Genomic DNA, 23,303 nt, shown 5'->3' with positions numbered 1-23,303 from the left:
GGTTCCTCTGTCAGAAACGATATTCTCAGGAATACCATGCAAACGAACAACATTTTGAAAAAACAGGGGCACCAACTCGGAAGAAGAAGGCAATTTGGGCAGGGGAACCAAATGAACCATCTTAGAAAAACGGTCACACACCACCCAGATGACAGACATCTTCTGAGAAACAGGCAGATCTGAAATAAAATCCATCGAGATGTGTGTCCAAGGCCTCTTAGGAATAGGCAAGGGCAACAATAATCCACTAGCCCGAGAACAACAAGGCTTGGCCCGAGCACAAACGTCACAAGACTGCACAAAGCCTCGCACATCTCGTGACAGGGAAGGCCACCAGAAGGATCTTGCCACCAAATCCCTGGTACCAAAAATTCCAGGATGACCTGCCAACACAGAAGAATGCACCTCAGAGATGACTTTACTGGTCCAATCATCAGGAACAAACAGCCTATCAGGCGGACAACGATCCGGTCTATCCGCCTGAAACTCCTGCAAGGCCCGCCGCAGGTCTGGAGAAACGGCTGACAAGATAACTCCCTCCTTAAGAATACCTGTGGGGTCAGAGTTGCCAGGTGAATCAGGCTCAAAACTCCTAGAAAGGGCATCCGCCTTAACATTCTTAGAACCTGGTAGGTACGATACCACAAAATTAAACCGAGAAAAAAATAATGACCAGCGCGCCTGTCTAGGATTCAGGCGCCTGGCGGTCTCAAGATAAATCAAATTTTTGTGGTCAGTCAATACCACCACCTGATGTCTGGCCCCCTCGAGCCAATGGCGCCACTCCTCAAACGCCCACTTCATGGCCAAAAGCTCCCGATTCCCAACATCATAATTCCGCTCAGCGGGCGAAAATTTACGGGAAAAGAAGGCACAAGGCCTCATCACGGCGCAGTCAGAACTTTTCTGCGACAACACTGCCCCAGCTCCGATCTCAGAAGCGTCGACCTCAACCTGAAAAGGAAGAGTCACATCAGGCTGACGCAACACAGGGGCAGAAGAAAAACAGCGCTTAAGCTCCTGAAAGGCCTCCACAGCATCAGGGGACCAATTAGCAACATCAGCACCCTGTCTAGTCAAATCGGTCAATGGCTTAACGACATCCGAAAAACCAGAAATAAATCGACGATAAAAGTTGGCAAAGCCCAAAAATTTCTGAAGACTTTTAAGAGAAGAGGGCTGCGTCCAATCACAAATAGCTTGAACCTTGACAGGATCCATCTCAATGGAAGAGGGAGAAAAAATATATCCCAAAAAGGAAATTCTCTGAACCCCAAAAACGCATTTAGAACCCTTGACACACAGAGAATTAGACCGCAAAACCTGAAAAACCCTCTTAACTTGCCGGACATGAGAGTCCCAGTCATCCGAAAAAATCAGAATATCATCCAGATACACTATCATAAATTTATCCAAAAAATCGCGGAAAATATCATGCATAAAGGACTGGAAGACTGAAGGGGCATTAGAAAGACCAAAAGGCATCACCAAATACTCAAAGTGGCCCTCGGGCGTATTAAATGCGGTTTTCCACTCATCCCCCTGCCTGATCCGCACCAAATTATACGCCCCACGGAGATCAATCTTAGAGAACCACTTGGCCCCCTTTATGCGAGCAAACAAATCAGTCAGCAACGGCAATGGGTACTGATATTTAACCGTGATTTTATTCAAAAGCCGATAATCAATACATGGTCTCAAAGAGCCGTCTTTTTTTGACACAAAGAAAAAACCGGCTCCTAAGGGAGATGACGATGGACGAATATGTCCCTTTTCCAAGGACTCCTTTATATATTCTCGCATAGCAGTATGTTCAGGCACAGACAGATTAAATAAACGACCCTTTGGGTATTTACTACCCGGAATTAAATCTATAGCACAATCGCACTCACGGTGCGGAGGTAGTGAACCCAGCTTGGGTTCTTCAAAGACGTCACGATAATCAGACAGGAACTCAGGGATTTCAGAGGGAATAGATGATGAAATGGACACCAAAGGTACGTCCCCATGAGTCCCCTTACATCCCCAGCTCAACACAGACATAGCTCTCCAGTCAAGGACTGGGTTGTGAGACTGCAGCCATGGCAATCCCAGCACCAAATCATCATGTAGATTATACAGCACCAGAAAACGAATAGTCTCCTGGTGATCCGGATTAATACACATAGTCACTTGTGTCCAGTATTGTGGTTTATTATTAGCCAATGGGGTGGAGTCAATCCCCTTCAGAGGAATAAGAGTTTCCAAAGGCTCTAAATCATACCCACAACGATTGGCAAAGGACCAATCCATAAGACTCAAAGCGGCGCCAGAGTCGATATAGGCGTCAGTAGTAATAGATGACAAAGAGCAAATCAGGGTCACAGACAAAATAAATTTAGACTGTAAAGTGCCAATGGAAACGGATTTATCAAGCTTTTTAGTACGCTTAGAGCATGCTGATATAACATGAGTAGAATCCCCACAATAGAAACACAACCCATTTTTCCGTCTAAAATTCTGCCGCTCGCTTCTGGACAGAATTCTATCACACTGCATGCTTTCTGGCGTCTTCTCAGTGGACACCGCCAGATGGTGCACTGGTTTGCGCTCCCGCAGACGCCTATCGATCTGAATGGCCATTGTCATGGACTCATTCAGACCCGCAGGCACAGGGAACCCCACCATAACATCCTTAATGGCATCAGAGAGACCCTCTCTGAAAGTAGCCGCCAAGGCACACTCATTCCACTGAGTAAGCACAGACCATTTACGGAATCTTTGGCAGTAAATTTCAGCTTCATCTTGCCCCTGCGATAGGGACATCAAAGTTTTTTCTGCCTGAAGTTCCAAATGAGGTTCCTCATACAGCAAGCCCAAGGCCAAAAAAAACGCATCCACATTGCGCAACGCAGGATCCCCTGGTGCCAATGCAAAAGCCCAGTCTTGAGGGTCGCCGCGGAGCAAGGAAATCACAATCCCAACCTGCTGTGCAGGGTCTCCAGCAGAACGAGATTTCAGGGACAAAAATAGCTTACAATTATTTCTAAAATTCTGAAAGCTAGATCTATTCCCTGAGAAGAATTCCGGCAAAGGAATTCTCGGCTCAGATACCGGAGCATGAATAATAAAATCTTGCAAATTTTGTACTTTCGTGGTGAGATTATTCAAACCTGCAGTTACACTCTGAAGATCCATTATTAACAGGTGAACACAAAGCCATTCAAAGATTATAAGGAGAGAGAAAAAAAAGAAAGACTGCAGCATAGACAGACTGGCAAGTGATCCAATTAAGAGCACAGAGAAAAAAAAAAAAAAACTCTCAGCAGACTTCTTATTTCTCTCCTTTCTCAGCCAAGGATTTTAACCCTTTAGTGGGCCGGTCAAACTGTCATGATCTCCATGGCCAGAGAACTAGCATAAGCCTCTATAGGAACAAGCTCTTGGAAGATGTAACTGTACTGACCATGAACTAAACCTACCGCATCATCTAGAAGTAGCCAGGTAGCATGTCCTACTTTTTATCCCTATATGCCCAGCGCCGGCCGGAGAACTAAATAATGCTAGCAGAGGGAAATATAAGACCTGACTCACCTCTAGAGAAATGCCCAAAAAAAGGAGACAGAGGCCCCCCACATATATTGGCGGTGATTTTAGAAGAAATAACAAACGCAGCAGGAAAATAGTTTTAGCAAATTTGAGGTCCGCTTTCTAGATAGCAGAAGACAGAAAGCATACTTTCATGGTCAGTAGAAAACCCTAACAAAACACATCCAGAAATTACTTTAGGACTCTGGCATTAACTCATAATACCAGAGTGGCAATTCCTGATCAACAAGAGCTTTCCAGACACAGTAACGAAACTGCAGCTGTGAACTGGAACCAAAATACAAAAACAAAACATGGACGAATGTCCAACTTATCTAGTAGATGTCTGGGAGCAGGAACAAGCACAGAGAGGCTTCTGATAACATTGTTGACCGGCAAGCATCTAACAGAGAAGCCAGGTTATATAGCGACACCCAGATCTAATCAGAACAGGTGAACAGGGAAGATGATGTCACAAGTTCAATTCCACCAGTAGCCACCGGGGGAGCCCAGAATCCAAATTCACAACAGGCCGCTGTCTCTTCAGGACGGAATCTGGGTGGATTAGAAGGTGGAGATATACTAGTCTTTCTAGGCTGAGGGGTTGATTCCTGTCGCCGGGTCTCAACTTCGGACTCAGTAGGCCAAGTGATCTGCCATTGTCGACCATACTCTGAAGACACAACTACCATAGAGGGGAAGTATTCTTTCCTCAAGATCTGCCCGGTTGAAATCAAGGCTGTGGGTAACTTTCCCCCCTTTTCCTTCCGGCGATCAACCACTTTAGGGTGGGCAAGTTCAGTGGGTCGGTTAACTATTTTCAGTATCTCTTCATCAGACGCATCACAGAGCTCACCACTCACTGCAAAGCTTTGTTTGGCGGGAACATCCATCTCTTCACACCACAAACACACTTCTCGTTCTGTTAGTCTCCATAGTAAATACTCCTGTGTTAGTTCTGGATCTCAGCAGTGCCTCCACTGTAACACCCCATTAGGGCTACCACGGTACACTGGGTGTTATGGGGGGTCTCACCTCTCCAGGGCGCAGTGCCTCCACCCGAATCTTGATTGGAGCTCTCTCTCTGGGGCTGCAGAAGGACTATCATCTTCTGCAGGGGCTGATTCGGGAAGCCCCTGCCACACTCAGTACACACTCACAGGGATCAGGAGTAAAACAGTTTAACAGGTTTATTGCTATGCAGCATAAATTAGATGGATTTAAAAGAATAACATGAAATACAAATAACTGTGCTCTGTCAAGGTCATATACACATTTCACTTTAATTCTACTTCCACCCTGCAAGTATAACGTAGTAGGGTTTTTGTTTGTTTCTTCTAGTTTAACTCATTCCAAACGTTGGGGCCCAGTTGCCGCGGATGTTGGCGCGCAAATTAAGACAGTTGGTGCACTTAGACGAATATAACTGGCAATAGTCTGGGCTGTAATGTACTCACTGTAAATAACACTGGTAGGACCACAAGTCTCAGAAAGTCCCTCACGGCGCGTCTCTAACGGTCGGATGGTTCTCTGGACACCAGCTGGGGGCGGCCGGATTCAGTCCTTTATACGGTGGGAGTGCAGGCAGAACTCTCCAAGTTCTTGATGCAACTTGCTCCAGAGGGTAAAACAAAGTCGCACTCTCTCCAGCAGCGCGAGTATATCCGAGAGGACAGCAACCCTGCAGCATGGGGCAAGGCAAGTCCCCCGTGCTCCGTCTCTCCCAGCAAGATACCACGCTCTTCTCTTCCTCTGAATTCTTAGTTTCACTTTCTCCCCAGCTCCTGCCTCCAAGTCCCTCCTCCTCCAATCCAGGCTGTGTCATCTGACTGAAACAAGGATCCCTGGGAATTGTAGTCCAGGGGTCCTTGGGAATTGTAGTCCACTGCAGCTCAGAGGAAAATCTGCTAATGTCTGTAGGTCCAGATATAACAGCAGCTGCAAAGCTCTTCTTAGTGTCTGTAAATCCCAGTATACCAGTAGCTACCCTAACAATTCCCAGTGCAGGTGTTACATATAGGTGTCATAATTGACGCCTCTCCATTATTAATCTGGCTTAATGTCACCTTACAATAGCAAGGTGACATTAACTCTTCATTACCCCATATCCCACCGCTACACGGGAGTGGGAAGAGAGTGGGAAGAGAGTGGCCAAGTGCCAGAATAGGCGGATCTTACAGATGTGCCTTTTCTGGGGTGGCTGGGGGCAGATGTTTTTAGCCAGGGGGGTCCTATAACCATGGTCCCTCTCTAGGCTATTAATATCTGCCCTCAGTCACTGGCTTTCCCACTCTGGCGGAGAAAATTGCGCGGGAGCCCACGCCAATTTTTTCCGGGATTTAACCCTTTAATTTAATAGCTAGAGACCCCAAATTTTACACAGAGACACTTGTTACATTAGTAGGGGTGTTGTCTAATGACATCAAAACCCTATATAAGGTGTGCTTAATTATTAGGCAACTTCCTTTTCTTTGGCAAAATGGGTCAGAAGAGAGATGTGACGGGCTCTGAAAAGTCCAGAATTGTGAGCTGTTTTGCAGAGGGATGCAGCAGTCATGAAATTGACAAACTTTTGAAGCGTGATCACCGAACAATCAAGCGATTCATGGCAAATAGCCAACAGGGTCGCAAGAAGCGTGTTGGGCAAAAAAATAACTGCCCATGAATTGAGGAAAATCAAGCGTGAAGCTGCCTAGATGCCATTTGCCACCAGTTTTGCCATATTTCAGAGCGGCAGCGTTACTGGAGTAACAAAAAGCACGAGGGGTGCGATACTCAGGGACATGGCCAAGGTAAGGAAGGCTGAAAAACGACCACATAAGATAAAACGTCAAGACTGGGCCAAGAAATATCTTAAGACTGACTTTTCAAAGGTTTATGGACTAATGAAATGAAAGTGACTCTTGATGGGCCAGATGGATGGGCCAGAGGCTGGATCAGTAAAGGGCAGAGAGCTCCACTCCGACTCAGACGCCAGCAAGGTGGAGGTGGGGGACTGGTATGGGCTGGGATCTTCAAAGATGAACTTGTGGGATCTTTTCGGGTTGAGGATGGAGTGAAGCTCAACTCCCAGACCTACTGCCAGTTTCTGGAAGACAACTTCTTCAAGCAGTGGTACAGGAAGAAGTCGGTATCGTTCAAGAAAAACATGATTTTCATGCAGGACAATGCTCCATCACATGCCTCCAACTACTCCACAGCGTGGCTGGCCAGTAAAGGTCTCAAAGAAGGAAAAATAATTACATGGCCCCCTTGTTAACCTGATCTGAACCCCAAAGAGAACCTGTGGTCCCTCATAAAATGTGAGATCTACAGGGAGGGACAACAGTCCACCTCTCGGAACAGTGTCTGGGAGGCTGTGGTGACTGCTGCACGCAATGTTCATCGTAAACAGATCAAGCTACTGACAGAATCTATGGATGGGGGCTATATTGGGCACTCATTTTGGGGGGTTTTGTTTTTGCATGTCAGAAATGTTTATTTCTAAATGTTGTGCAGTGATATTGATTTACCTGGTGAAAATAAACAAGTGAGATGGTAATATTTGGTTTTTATTAAGTTGCCTAATAATTCTGCACAGTAATAGTTACCTGCACAAACAGATATCCTCCTAAGATGGCCAAATCTAAAAAAAACCCACTCCAACTTCCAAAAATATTAAGCTTTGATATTTATGAGTCTTTTGGGTTGATTGAGAACATAGTTGTTGATCAATAATAAAAATAATCCTCTAAAATACAACTTGCCTAATAATTCTGCACACAGTGTATTTGCCTATGTTTATTAGAAATTAAACAAAGGCAAAGTATAAATATATTGAATTCATCTGTATAGTCCGAAAAGCAACAAATCATCAAAATGCAAAGCAGGCAAAAATGTTCCTCACCTTTGCTAAAATTAGAATGCTAATATTTCTTAGCTATGTAATAGTACACCACTGCGCATAATACAATCCAGTTCAAGAAGGTGCTTCTAAATAGCTAATATACTAAAGGAGGGCTTGTCTGCTTGTAAAGCGTTTATCTACTACAGGAGAACATAGCTGTCTATAAAGGGTTAAACTAGAGGAGCATTGCTGCTTATAAAGGTACTAAGTGCTGTATGTCCTCCATCTACTAGAGGAGAACATTGCTGCTTATACAGTGGGGAAAGAAAGTATTTAGTCAGCCACAAATTGTGCAAGTTCTCCCACTTAAGATGAGAGAGACCTGTAGTTGACATCATAGGTAGACCACAACTATGAGAGTCAAAATGAGAAAACAAATCCAGAAAATCACCTTGTCTGATTTGGCAAGATTTATTTTGCAAATTATTTAGTTACCTATAGACATGCAAGATTTCTGTCTCTCACAGACCTGTAACTTCTTCTTTAAGAGGCTCCTCTGTCCTCCACTCATTACCTGTAGTAATGGCACCAGTTTGAACTTGTTATCGGTATAAAAGAAACAGTCACACTCCAAAATCCACTATGGTGAAGACCAAAGAGCTGTCAAAGGACATCAGAAACAAAATTGTAGCCCTGCCCCAGGCTGGAAAGACTGAATCTGCAATAGGCAAGCAGCTTGGGGTGATGAAATCAACTGTGGGAGCAATAATAAGAAAATGGAAAACATATAAGACCACTGATAATGTCCCTCGATCTGGGGCTCCACCTGTGGGGTCAAAACAATCCCAAGAACGGTGATCAAAAGTCCCAGAACCACATGGGGGGAAAATAGTGAATGACCTGCATAGAGCTGGGACCACCGTAACAAAGGCTACCATCAGTAACACACTACACCGCCAGGGACTCAGATCCTGCAGTGCCAGACGTGTCCCCCTGCTTAAGCCAGTACATGTCCGGGCCCGTCTGAAGTCTGCTAGAGAGCATTTGGATTATCCAGAAGAGTATTGGGAGAATGTCATATGGTCTGATGAAACCAAAGTAGAACTGTTTGGTAGAAACAAAACTCCTCGTGTTTGGAGGGGACAGAATGCTGATTTGCATACAAAGAACACCATACCTTCTGTGAAGCATGGGGGTGGCAACATCATGCTTTGGGTCTGTTTCTCTGCAAAGGGACCAGGACAACTGATCCATGTAAATGAAAGAATGCATGGATTTTGCATGGATTTTGAGTGCAAACCCCCTTCCATCAGCAGATGAAACGTGGATGGGGCTTTCATCATGATAATGATCCCAAGCACACCGCCAGGGCAACAAAGGAGTGGCTTTGTAAGAAGCATATGAAGGTCCTGGAGTGGCCTAGCCAGTCTCCAGATCTCGACCCCATAGAAAACCTTTGGAGGGAGTTGAAAGTCCGTGTTGCACAGCGTCAGGCCTAAAACATCACTGCTCTAGAGGAGATCTGCATGGAGGAATGGGCCAACATGCCACCAACAGTGTGTGCCAACCTTGTGAAGACTTACAGAAAACGTCTGACCTCTGTCATTACCAACAAAGGACATATAAAATTGAGATTAACTTTTGTTAATGACCAAATACTTATTTTCCACCACAATGTGCAAAATAATTCTTACCAAATCAGACAAAGTGATTTTCTGCATTTGTTTTCTTATTTTCACTCTCATAGCTGTCGTCTACCTATGATGTCAATTACAGACCTCTCATCTTTTTAAGTGTGAGAACTTGCACAATTGGTGGCTGACTAAATACTTTTTTCCCCACTGTAAATTTACTAAATGCTCTATGTCCTCCGTCTACTAGAGAAGAACATTGCTGTTTATACATTTACTAAATGCTCTTTGTTCTCAATCTACTAGAAGAGGACATAGCTGCTTATAAAGGAGCAAAGTACTACCTGAGGACATTGCTACTTATAAATCTACTATAGGGTTTATTTACTAGCGGACATAGCTGCTTGTAAAGGGTTAATCTGAGTCTCATCCAGGTACGGACTGGGGATGAAATTCAGCGCTGTCATTTGAAATCACTCAGGCCCATGGTGTCCCCATCCCCAAGAACCAGATGGGATCTATTACTAATATTACCCTGGAAGGAGAAAAGGAAGATTTACTACAAGACCAATATTTCTAATGATACCCACGGCATGCTGAGGTAAGTGTCGGAGTGACCGGCTTTGTCACAACTGTTAACAGTATGGGTGTCTTGAGAACATTGATTCTGTTAACAACGTAGCACACAAGGCAGCCCACAACCAGACGGGCCCTTCTGGCATTTGCCAGAATTGCCAAATGGCCAGTCCGGCCCTGGTCTCATCACATATCCACGTAATCCTCACCAGTTATGAGGGCACTGGGAAGCACGGCACCTTTACGATAGCACCCGCTAACACCTGGTTTTACAGTACAGTAATTTAAATTAATATCTACATAATGGATCTTTTCTTCACAATTGTATATATTTGTTACTTTCCTATTAAATTTACTTTTGTGTCATCATGTCACAGACCATATTTCTTTTTAGGATATTTAATTTTGATATACCTGAATGTGTCGTTAAAGCCATGGCTGATAGATCATGCACACATTTAGGGGTCATACGGATAGTGGGTTCCCAACCCCCATTTAGGAGAAGGGCAGAATATCTTACATATTTATCAGACAATTACCGGTCAGACATCAGGAAACCTTTTATGTCAGATCCTAGAAGTCCTATGTAAAACTACTGACAACATTGTTATATGTTAGTGTCCATTCTTACCCTCTAAGGATTTGGATATTGATTCCAATTTATTAAGATACAAATTAGATAAATGATCACAACGTGCTTAAAAAACTATGACTGGTTGCAGTACACATCACAGCCACTGGGTGGCACCATATAGATACATATAGCAAAAAGATTTCCCGACAGTGTATCGGAAAAATCACATATTTGTTGATCCAGAAATACAATGTTACTATTTTAACTCGTTTCGGTTGATGTTCAATACAAACCTGCAAGGCCACAGTCTGTTGAGCACTTAGACCATGGAGACCAGTCCGAGAGTTGACAATTAACGGGACACTCGACGACGCAGGTCGTGTTCATATGCCAGGTTTTCTCCAAACCGAGCTACGAGAAAGCGGATACTTCAGTCTGCAATTTCATACTAGGCATATAATTATAAAGCAGCATTCCCACCAAATAAATCCCCCCAATCCAGTGAATAGATGGTAAATGCCATATTGGAGGGGGTCGGATGGCTGGGACCTCCATCTGTCATTAAGGACCCCGTCTACTTTACCCGCCAATCCCAGCCCCGGTTATCACCACAAGTCATTTAAAGGGATCCTGTCAATAGGTTTGCTCCGGCTGTGTCCAGGTTGGTCGCCCTATACAGACATTTCTAGCAGCCTGGCATAATTTCACAAGTAACTTTTAACTTCTCCATTTTTGTTGGCAGATCTGCCCGGTCGGTCTAGCACTTTTGCATCCGACTGATGTAGATCGGAAGACGCAGGGGTATTGACGCTGATCAGATCTGTTAAATCCAACCAGCTGCATAGCAGACTTGCAAGTTCGAGATACTTTGCAAGGAAACCGGCCACCTCTGATAGAGGGCACAGGTGGTCGGTAACATAGGCAACGAGCAGTAAACCATAGAATCAGACATTCCAAATTCTTGAGAGTTTTTTAATAAGAAGTATATTACGAAGTTGCTTGTTTTTACAAGCACTTTGCAATTTCAGCCATTTGAAGACGTTGAGACAACCCCTTTAACTAAGCTTCAGTCGCATACTCCACTTGATGACGGAGAGACCTCGATGGAAAAAACCTGTGCACCTTAAAAAACAGAAGTAACTGCAGAATGAATGGAAACCTTAAAAATGTATCATCCCTTCTATGTCACAAAAGTTTCGTGCATGTTGCATTTGCACAAAAATTGTGACTTTTTGCCTTTTTATGCATTTTTGTCAATGGAAGGAGCTTAGTGAAAAGGTGCGCGGCCTGTAACCATGTAACCAATTCACGATAATGTAGATGAAGATCACATAGAGTAGGGTGTGAACTATACGGACACCACTTACCTCCTCACAGAACTGCAGAGCCACAGATTTGGCGTCACTACGTACACAGTCCAGCATCCGGGTCTTAATACCATTTCCACACACGGCCTTGTCACTTAGCTGACATGTGCTCCAGTCTGCAGAGAACACACAAGGCTGTAACCAACATACCGCTATCATCATCACATTGTGCTACAATAGGGTTTATATAGATACAATCTACAGAAATGTATAGTAACTGTAAATACAGAGCTGCGCTCACTATTCTGCTGGTGCAGTCACTGTGTACATATATTACATTACTGATCCTGAGCTACATCCAGTATTATACTCCAGAGCTGCGCTCACTATTCTGCTGGTGCAGTCACTGTGTACATATATTACATTACTGATCCTGAGTTACCTCCTGTATTATACTCCAGAGCTGCACTCACTATTCTGCTGGTACAGTCACTGTGTACATACATTACATTACTGATCCTGAGTTACATCCTGTATTATACCCCAGAGCTGCACTCACTATTCTGCTGGTGCAGTCACTGTGTACATACATTACATTACTGATCCTGAGTTACATCCTGTATTATACCCCAGAGCTGCACTCACTATTCTGCTGGTGCAGTCACTGTGTACATATATTACATTACTGATCCTGAGTTACATCCTGTATTATACCCCAGAGCTGCACTCACTATTCTGCTGGTGCAGTCACTGTGTACATACATTACATTACTGATCCTGAGTTACATCCTGTATTATACTCCAGAGCTGCACTCACTATTCTGCTGGTTGTTATGGGAGATAATTTGTTTTTCACAATGTAATGAAACAATAAGTTTTCATTACCAAAAGGCATGCATAAGCTTTTTGTCCTGAATATTACAGATTATGAGTAGATGATAGATAATAGATAATTGATAGATAATAGATAGATCATTGATAGATAATAGATAGATAAATAGATAAAACATAGATAATAGCTTGTTAGATAATAGATAGATAGATAGATAGATAGATAGATAGATAGATAGATAGATAGATAGATAGATAGATAGATAATAGCGAGATGATAGATAATAGACAGATAACACTGGTCTACAAAAAAAACATTTTCTGGCATGGGCTTTAAGAACAGTTTTAGACTAATTTGAGGGTGCTGAATTCAAATCGGATCTTATAATTTCTCTATCACATCACGTTTTTGCGCTATAGGTATATAGTCCATTGTCATGAATTCCATGATGAATATAAGTAGTATATGAAAAGTGCCGGTTTATACGGTTCACTAAGGTAAATTTAGTTTTCATTTAGTCTCCCAATAAATGTGAGAATATCTTTGTTTTCTTTGAACATGCATAATTCCCATTTGTTATGATAACACCCTTGTTTTCTGTGCTACTGGGGCAGTAGAGCTACAGCAGAGCATTGGGGGAAAACTGAATGGCCTCAGCGACAGAGTTTGGCATCTGGCGATAAGAATGTCATCCATGATCCTCTAGTGGATAGGAAGGACATTGTCTTTCCTCCCTTACACATAAAACTTGGATTGATGAAGCAGTTCGTCAAAGCTCTCAGTCACAGTGGAGAATGCTTTAACTGTATATGTTCAACTTTTCCTGGTCTTAGTGAAGAGAAGAAAAAGGCTGGAATATTTGATGGACCTCAAATAAGACCACTTATGAGAGACCCAAATGTTATCACATCAATGAATGAGACAGAAGAAAGAGCTTGGAATGCATTTTGTAATGTGGTGCAGACTTTTCTAGGGAATAAGAAAGCCGACAACTATGAAGAGATTGTGGAAGAGCTACTGATGAGTCTGCAAAATCTGGGATGTAGAATGAGGATCAAGATTCACTAGTTACACAGCCATTTGGACTTTTTTCCAGAGAACCTTGGGGACGTGAGCGAGGAACAAGGGGAGCGTTTTCATCAGGACATTAAAACAATGGAAGAACGGTATCAAGGCTGGTGGGACTCATATATGATGGCTGACTATTGCTGGAGCTTGATGAGAGACAACCCAGAAGCTGAACGTCACAGATCAGCCAAGAAAAGAAAGTTCCAATAATATGTGCCATGTGTCATTCATCTGTGTGCCATATATATGTGTTTTATATTTTTTAGTTTAATTCTGTAAGTATATTTGATTTGCTGCACATAGACTTTGTAATCTTTGTTATTCCTTGATTAAAAATATACAAATTGTAGTACCGAAAATCATGTGTTTTTATCATAAAACATTAGGAGTCATTTTCATAAAAAATTGAAAATATCTCGAAATCCTGATGTGATAGCCAAAAACGGAGTTCATATTCGTAATCAGCAGCCAAAATTGACTTAAAATATGTTTTAAAACCTTTTGCCAGAAAAATTGCGTTGACCAGTGTTATAGATAGATAATATATAGATAATAGATAATAGATAATAGGTAGATGATACATACATATACACAATGCTTTACCACAGGACATATTTGCATAACCCCACCTCTGCTTGACAGGTTCACGCCCCCGAGGATTATGCATATGAGGCAATCCTTCCCTACACATCGCCTTCTCGGACAGCAGACGTCACTGACCTGTCACATTGTATTCATAATGGAAGCAGTTCCTATTCAGGACGCAGGGTTCGCTTTCGGAGGCAATATGGCAGACTTTGCCCTCTGCGGCCTGGCGTATGGGTATGGCCGACCTCTCGCGCAGTCCGGTTCCGTCACATGGCTGGAAAGCAGTAAAGCAGCAGCTATTATAGTAAAGCGTAGTAATCAGGGTGAACACGGCCGACGTACGAGCGTTACAATTACCGGCCGGCGCTTTTCTTCTGTGTCTGCAAACAGACATCACACATCAGACAAGCCAATCAAGCAAACACCAATCTGCAGCCCGAGCCGAGAATTAAAATACTAAACATGTCATTATGAAAGCTGGCGCCACATTAGCATAATAATGCCGATCTGCCAGACGCAATCGCCGTGTTTGCAACTTCATTGTCAGATTTTAATTACCCGCATTATGTCGCTTTCTACTGTTTTGTACATCGATAAGTTCTAGGCTGAAGTATCATTATGGTTTTTTTTTGGGGGGGGGGTTAGATAAAAAAAATATTGTGATTTATTTATTTTTCTACTGTATTTGCTGTAAAGGCAGATTTGGACATTTTCTTTACAGCAGATAATTTGAGTTCCGCTCCGCCAGCCTTGGACCACTAATGTAGCCAAGGGTCCTGTGAATCATTTCGATTATGTGAAGTCAGAGCTAATTTTGTCCTTCCAAACTATGGATACCTTTGGTATTAACTGACATTTATTTAGTAAATAAAATTGCAATCATCATTCCTTCATTTATGTTTAACACCCCATGAGATGCAGTTTCCAGCCTGACCCAAGGTTCAAATGTGTATCCTTTGGGAGTGTCCCTACCAGTAATACAGGCTGGATGTGAGTTCTGTGTATCTAGATAGCTTCTATCTTGATTAACTCATCTACGAGCACAGCTTCTATCCTGTACTCATTTCCTCTTCTTGTGCTTACCTCCTTATCTACAGCCTATTTTCTCTGCCCTCCCTGAGACTATAGATGCTTTTTCCATATCTGCCTGCTGTGGAGATCCATGTACAGTACAACCTCCCGTCTTTTTTTTTTCTTATAGAGAAATTTGCTTAACCTCTGCATTAAGAAAGCAACTGGACAATAAAAAAATGCAATGTGAACGTGTGCATAGGTTTAAGGTTGTTATTTTTGTGAAATCAATATGTTTCATCTCATTCACCACATTATAGCTAACATGATTTTAATGTTGTATCGGATCATGTTCATACAGAAAAGCATGTGTTTTTTATTGATTGTGTTGTTCCTATAAATAATTACATTTATTGTTATTTATTTATTTATTTTTTAATGATCTCGGGTGATGCCCACGTAGAAAGTCAGAGATCGCTGAGCCCTGTGATTCCTCCTGGCATCACCACTCAATGATGGGAGCCATGATGCCAGCACTATGACATGATTGGCTGCAGCAGTCATGGGTCACATGTCAGCTGCAACTGTTACTATTTCATCAGTGCACAGAGAATATTGATCAGCTGCAGCCAAATAGCGGCTGGTGATTGGCTGCAGCCGGCTTGTGGCACAACAAGTCGCATCACTGGGTTTCACTCAACTTTCCAACAAACCAGTATAACTATGAACAGTTGTGGACAGATGATAAATGTTACAGGGGGAAATATTTTATTTATTTTATTTATTTTAGGGGGAAATGTTTTTATTTTTCTTTTAAAAGGATAAAACACACGATTGTTACAAAGCGCCAGCATTCCTTAAAGGGCCAGCGCACACCAATGCAATCTGTATTTGTCCTCATTAATCTAATATCTCGTCTGCCTTCCAGACACCACAACTGTATTTACATGCTAATTAGATTTAGTCCATGATGTAAAGTACTTGAAATTATCTCTGCAAGGTTGGCATCGGAATAATTAGTATTCTACCAACCTGCCATTGTCTGACACCTAATTAATGTCATTATCCATTGTAGGAGACGGGAATATTCAATAAGTCATTTTCCCGCCTCTGTGGAGATTACTCGGGAAATGTGACTAAGGGTACCGTCTCACAGTGGCACTTTTGTCGCTACGACGGTACGATCCGTGACGTTCCAGCGATATCCATACGATATCGCTGTGTCTGACGCGCAGCAGCGATCAGGGACCCCGCTGAGAATCGTACGTCGTAGCAGATCGTTTGGAACTTTCTTTCGTCGCTGGATCTCCCGCTGTCATCGTTGGATCGTTGTGTGTGACAGCGATCCAGCGATGCGATCGCTTGTAACCAGGATAAACATCGGGTTACTAAGCGCAGGGCCGCGCTTAGTAACCCGATGTTTACCGTAGTTACCAGCGTAAAAGTAAAAAAAAAAAAACCGTACATACTCACATTCCGGTGTCCTTCAGGTCCCTTGCCGTCTGCTTCCTGCTCTGACTGACTGCCGGCCGGAAAGTGAGAGCAGATCACCGCTGTGCTCTGCTTTCACTTTACGGCGGCACTCAGTCAGTGCGGGAAGCAGACGGCAAGGGACCTGAAGGACACCGAAAGGTGAGTATGTACGGTTTGGTTTTTTTTACTTTTACGCTGGTAACTACGGTAAACATCGGGTTACTAAGCGCGGCCCTACGCGTAGTAACCCGATGTTTACCCTGGTTACCCGGGACCTCGGCATCGTTGGTCGCTGGAGAGCGGTCTGTGTGACAGCTCCCCAGCGACCACACAACGACTTTCCAATGATCACGGCCAGGTCGTATCTCTGGTCGTGATCGTTGGAAAGTTGCAGAGTGTGACAGTACCCTTAGTATCCGGCGCGGAGCTGTGGACGGGGTGTTACCCCAGGGTGTAAGATAAGAAACCTGCAGGAAGGGGCCGTTATATCTCCACAGAGGCGGGAAAATGACTTATTGAATATTCCCGTCTCCTGTACATGGGACTGACGGGAGGAATATGGTGTTAGTATATAAAAAGATTCTCTATGGACACTGAAATGTATAAAGCAACAAATAAGTGACTAAAAGTCTTCTACCTACAGTATTAATGCCTTATGTGTAATATCACCCATAATAACGTCTACCTTGCACTGTCCTCCCATCTCTCTTCCTGCTCCCTCTTCGACCGCTTACAATCTGGCTTCCGGTCACACCATTCCACTGAAACTGCCCTAACTAAGGTCACCAATGACCTCTTAACCGCCAAGAGCAAGCGACACTACTCTGTCCTCCTCCTCCTCCTGGACTTGTCCTCTGCCTTCTATATTACTCTGTCCTCCTCCTCAACCTGTCGGCTGCCTTTGACACAGTGGACCATTCCCTATTATTACAGACCCTCTCATCCCTTGGCATCACAGACTTGGCCCTATCCTGGATCTCATCATACCTAACAGACCGGACATTCAGCGTCTCCCACTCACACATCACCTCCTCACCTCGCCCCCTATCTGTCGGAGTCCCACAAGGTTCAGTCCTAGGGCCCCTGCTCTTCTCCATTTACACCTTTGGCCTGGGACAGCTCATAGAATCTCATGGCTTTCAGTATCACCTCTATGCTGATGACACACAGATCTACATCTCTGGACCAGATATCACCTCCCTACTAACCAGAATCCCTCAATGTCTGTCCACTATTTCATCCTTCTCCGCTAGATTTCTGAAAGTTAACATGGACAAAACAGAATTCATCATCTTTCCCCCATCTCACGCGACCCCCCCAACGAACCTAACCATTACAGTAAATGGCTGCCCACTCTCCCCAGTCCCACAAGCTCGCTGCCTCGGGGTTATCCTTGACACTGATCTTTCCTTCAAACCACATATCCAAGCCCTTTCCACTTCCTGCCGACTTCAATTCAAAAATATTTCACGAATCTGTTCATTCCTCAACCAAGAATCTGCAAAAAACCTAGTCCATGCCCTCATCATCTCTCGCCTTGACTACTGCAACCTCCTGCTCTGTGGCCTCCCCTCTAACACTCTCGCACCCCTCCAATCAATTCTAAACTCTGCTGCCCGACTAATCCACCTGTCCCCCCGCTATTCCCCTGCCTCTCCCCTCTGTCAATCCCTTCACTGGCTCCCAATTACCCAGAGACTCCAATACAAAACCCTAACCATGACGTACAAAGCCATCCACAACCTGTCTCCTCCATACATCTGTGACCTCGTCTCCCGGTACTTACCTACACGCAATCTCCGATCCTCACAAGATCTCCTTCTCTGATACCCTCTTATCTCCTCTTCCCACAATGGCATACAAGCTTTCTCCCGCGCATTCCCCCTCCTCTGGAACTCTCTACCCCAACATATCAGACTTTTGCCTACCATCGAAATCTTCAAAAAGAACCTGAAGACCTACCTCTTCCGACAAGCCTACAACCTGCAGTAACCACCGATCAACCAACCGCTGCACGACCAGCTCTGCCCTCACCTACTGTATCCTCACCCATCCCTTGTAGATTGTGAGCCCTCGCGGGCAGGGTCTTCTCTCCTCCTGTACCAGTTATGACTTGTATTGTTCAAGATTATTGTACTTGTTTTTATTATGTATACCCCTCCTCACATGTAAAGCGCCATGGAATAAATGGCGCTATAACAATAAATAATAATAATAACCCTTATTACATCCTGTATTATACCCCAGAGCTGCACTCACTATTCTGCTGGTGCAGTAATGCATGTACACAATGACCACTCCGGCAGAATAGTGAGTGCAGCTCTGGAGTGTAATACTCAGGATAAGTATAAATTAGGTGTTGAATGTATCTAAGTTGTATTTCATGTTGTATGTGAATACATTGTGTGTGTATGAGCGGTGACCTAGAAATGTCGCTGTTTCAGGTGCTTTCCCTTTATGATTAATATGAATCCTGCTTCCATGAATCCTTTCTCAGTCTCATGTTTCGCGCTGTGATGGCAGATGTCACTTTATGATGGCGGTCTCCGGTTACCTACCAAAGGACACCTGCTCCAGTCACCCCACTCCGACATGACGCAGTCCTCAGGACAAGGCAGTTTGCAATTTCTGGCTCCTAAAGGCATCTCTTCTGGCTCACAAAGATAATCCTCTACCACATCTGCGGGGCCGTCCACCGTGTTCTGCATGCATCTGATGAGATTTACAATTGGCAGCGTCAGTGTGCACAGCACCGCAGTACCAGCTCTCACCAGCAGGCTGCGCTGCTGAATAAACCTCTAACAGCATTTCCAGAACCAGACTTCCCTGAAATGTGGAAATTGTCTCCAATCTTATTATTCTCTGGCACAAATTTCTATGAAGTTTTTAATTCATCTTAGTAGAATTTGATTAATATTTATTGAAAAAAATGTTTTATATTTATAGAAAAATTCTTGGTCTGATCTTGGCTATTAGTCTATCACCTTCGTATCTGGCAATTATATGGTTTACCGTCCATTACCAATCATTGTCGATACCTTTTACTTGGATTAAAGGGGTAGAAAAACACGGCTATTTTATTTCAAAAATAGTGCCGCACCTCTCTGCAGGTTGTGTGGTAGTTTTTTTCCTGTGATTTTATCAGAAAATTGACCATTACATTTTTCCTTGCTTATTTTTTGAAATCAGTATATTGACCAGTATTTTTTTTCCAGTGTTTAAAAAAAAAAAAAAAAAAATTGACCAAAAGTTTTACCCTGTTTTATAATCAGTATATTAACCAGTATTTTACCTGTGTTTCTTAAGCAGTACTTTCACCAGTAGTTTTTTTAAGCAGTAATTTCACCAGTAGTTTTTTTCCTGTTTTTTAAGCAGTAATTTCAACCAGTAGTTTTTTTCCAGTTTTTTTTTTTTAAGCAGTATATTGACCTGTGGCTGATGTGTCACCAAGAAACAGCTGCTCTCCCCATCCTTTTATGTTACTTCTGTACATAGGCTTGTCAAGAGAAAATAATGTCCTACCTAAGTTCTTTATGGACAGTATGGTGTCTACATTGTAGCAATCTGTGGCTAATATCTCCGTGATTCTCCAGTAAATAGGGGCTAGTCCCTGTCCTTTTGCTTTATTTTAGTGGTTTTGCAAGTGGTAAGTATTATTATCCCACACATGCTCTATTCATATAGTGAAAGATCGATTATATATATATATATATATATATATATATATATAATGTATGGTTTCTACGTTGTAGCAATCTGTAGCTGATATCCCTGTGATGCTTCAATAGGGGCTAGTCCCTGTCCTTTTACCTTATTTTGGTAGTTTTTCAAGTGGAAAATATTATTATCTCCTATAATCTCCATCCATATAGTGAAAGATGTATGACATATATATATAATGTATGGTTTCTACGTTGTAGCAATCTGCAGCTGATATCCCTGTGATGCCCCAGTAAATAGGGGCTAGTCCCTGTCCTTTTACCTTATTTTAGTGACTTTTCAAGTGGAAAATATTATTATCTCCCATAATCTCCATCCACATAGTGAAAGATGTATGATGTATATAGCAGTATGCTTCGTACATAGTAGCACTCTGTGGCTGATATCCCTGTGATGCTCCAGTAAATAGGGGCTAGTCCCTGTCCTTTTATCTTATTTTAGTGACTTTTCAAGTGGAAAATATTATTATCTCCCATAATCTCATCCACATAGTGAAAGATGTATGATATATATAGCAGTATGCTTCGTACATTGTAGCACTCTGTGGCTGATATCCCTCTGATGCTCCAGTAAATAGGGGCTAGTCCCTGTCCTTTTGCCTTATTTTAGTGACTTTTCAAGTGGAAAATATTATTATCTCCCATAATCTCCATCCACATAGTGAAATATGTATGATGTATATAGCAGTATGCTTCATATATTGTAGCACTCTGTGGCTGATATCCCTGTGATGCTCCAGTAAATAGGGGCTAGTCCCTGTCCTTTTACCTTATTTTAGTGACTTTTCAAGAGGAAAATATTATTATCTCCCATAATCTCCATCCATATAGTGAAATATGTATGATGTATATAGCAGTATGCTTCGTACATTGTAGCACTCTGTGGCTGATATCCCTGTGATGCTCCAGTAAATAGGGGCTAGTCCCTGTCCTTTTACCTTATTTTAGTGACTTTTCAAGTGGAAAATATTATTATCTCCCATAAACTCCATCCACATAGTGAAATCTTTATAATATACAGCCTAGTTCCTACACTGTAACCAGATGTGTCTGTTATTGTACTGATGAACCAGAAAGCAGGCGCCGTTCTCCACCCCTTGACGTTATTTCACCGACCAATCATTATCATTCCTCCCCCTTAGCTTCCTTCAGTTTGAAAAAAAAGTTTTTAAAATAACATCTGGAAGCAATGCATCTTGGGACATAATTATAATAAGTAGATTGACTTGATTCCAAATATGATACTTCTGATCATCTTTGAGATGAATGTGTGGAGATTTCCTTACCGGACTTTTTTGGTCTGGACCCCTTCTCCGCAGTTCTGCTTCAGATCCACATTGGTGACCTTACACACGCTCCACGGTTCTGTGATCCACACGTACTGGTTGCAGTCGCTGTGACACGGGACCACTTCATACACCTGCAGCCCACACAGGAATATATGGATTATTGAACTCAGCTCGGCATGATGGGACGACGGATAAATGCCGGGAAGATGCAATCATCTGATTACATGGAGCCACTGAGAGCCTGGTAAGGTGACACAGCATTGTCTGCAGGTAAAAGCTTTCCTGCCGCCGACAAGATTATTTCATATTGTAATGTGATCTGCAAATGGCGTTTGGAGCCACTCAGGCCCTCGGCTGCCAGATATCAGATTATTACTGCGTGTTCCCAGAAAATGAAGTAATCTCTATCTGTGCAGTGCGTCCTCTTATCTACCAAGGGGCATTGACAAGAGTGTGGATATCTGGCACCACAAAAGGAACAAATGTAAAAAGTAACAAGTGAATTGAATCTGTAATTTAGACAGAAAAAATAATTTAATTTGAATGTGTCAGCAGAAAGTGAACAATTATTGCTAATAATAATAATAATAATAATAATAATAAATATAAACTGTAACTAAAGCAGGATCCACCATTCACCATAGGCAAAGTCAAAGCTCACCTCCTCCCCCTCTTGTACAATGACTGATAACACCTCTATATACAGTAGATAACACAGGATCCACCATTCACAATAGGTGATGTCACAGCTCACCTCCTCCTCCTCCTGTACAATGACTGATAACACCTCTATATACAGTAGATAACACAGGATCCACCATTCACAATAGGTGATGTCACAGCTCACCTCCCCCTCTTGTACAATGACTGATAACACCTCTATATACAGTAGATAACACAGGATCCACCATTCACAATAGGTGATGTCACAGCTCACCTCCTCCTCCTGTACAATGACTGATAACACCTCTATATACAGTAGATAACACAGGATCCACCATTCACAATAGGTGATGTCACAGCTCACCTCGTCCTCCTCCTGTACAATGACTGATAACACCTCTATATACAGTAGATAACACAGGATCCACCATTCACAATAGGTGACGTCACAGCTCACCTCCTCCTCCTGTACAATGACTGATAACACCTCTATATACAGTAGATAACACAGGATCCACCATTCACAATAGGTGATATCACAGCTCACCTCCTCCTCCTGTACAATGACTGATAACACCTCTATATACAGTAGATAACACAGGATCCACCATTCACAATAGGTGATGTCACAGCTCACCTCCTCCTGTACAATGACTGATAACACCTCTATATACAGTAGATAACACAGGATCCACCATTCACAATAGGTGATATCACAGCTCACCTCCTCCTCCTGTACAATGACTGATAACACCTCTATATACAGTAGATAACACAGGATTCACCATTCACAATAGGTGATGTCACAGCTCTCCTCCTCCTGTACAATGACTGATAACACCTCTATATACAGTAGATAACACAGGATCCACTATTCACAATAGGTGATGTCACAGCTCACCTCCTCCCCCTCTTGTACAATGACTGATAACACCTCTATATACAGTAGATAACACAGGATCCACCATTCACAATAGGTGATGTCACAGCTCACCTCCTCCTCCTGTACAATGACTGATAACACCTCTATATACAGTAGATAACACAGGATCCACCATTCACAATAGGTGATGTCACAGCTCACCTCCTCCTCCTGTACAATGACTGATAACACCTCTATATACAGTAGATAACACAGGATCCACCATTCAAAATAGGTGAAGTCACAGCTCACCTCCT

At 42.9% G+C, this 23,303-nt stretch overlaps 1 protein-coding gene across 1 annotated transcript in view; it reads right to left on the bottom strand.

Annotated features, from left to right (window-relative positions):
* The window catches only part of THSD7A (thrombospondin type 1 domain containing 7A), a 479,581-nt gene that overhangs the window by 35,039 nt on the left and 421,239 nt on the right, over positions 1-23,303 (bottom strand). The window contains exons 19-23 of the mRNA XM_077268105.1: positions 21,459-21,592; positions 19,012-19,165; positions 14,102-14,243; positions 11,542-11,657; positions 10,468-10,585 (exon numbers count right to left, since the gene is read on the bottom strand). Coding sequence (XP_077124220.1) covers positions 10,468-10,585; positions 11,542-11,657; positions 14,102-14,243; positions 19,012-19,165; positions 21,459-21,592 — 664 coding nt within the window. The remainder of the gene's footprint in view (positions 1-10,467; positions 10,586-11,541; positions 11,658-14,101; positions 14,244-19,011; positions 19,166-21,458; positions 21,593-23,303) is intronic.

This window comes from Ranitomeya variabilis, chromosome 6 (genome assembly GCF_051348905.1).
Source record: "Ranitomeya variabilis isolate aRanVar5 chromosome 6, aRanVar5.hap1, whole genome shotgun sequence".
Classification (NCBI taxonomy): domain Eukaryota; kingdom Metazoa; phylum Chordata; class Amphibia; order Anura; family Dendrobatidae; genus Ranitomeya; species Ranitomeya variabilis.
Note: the sequence above shows the minus strand (reverse complement) of the source record. Positions and strands in the feature narration are given on the sequence as shown.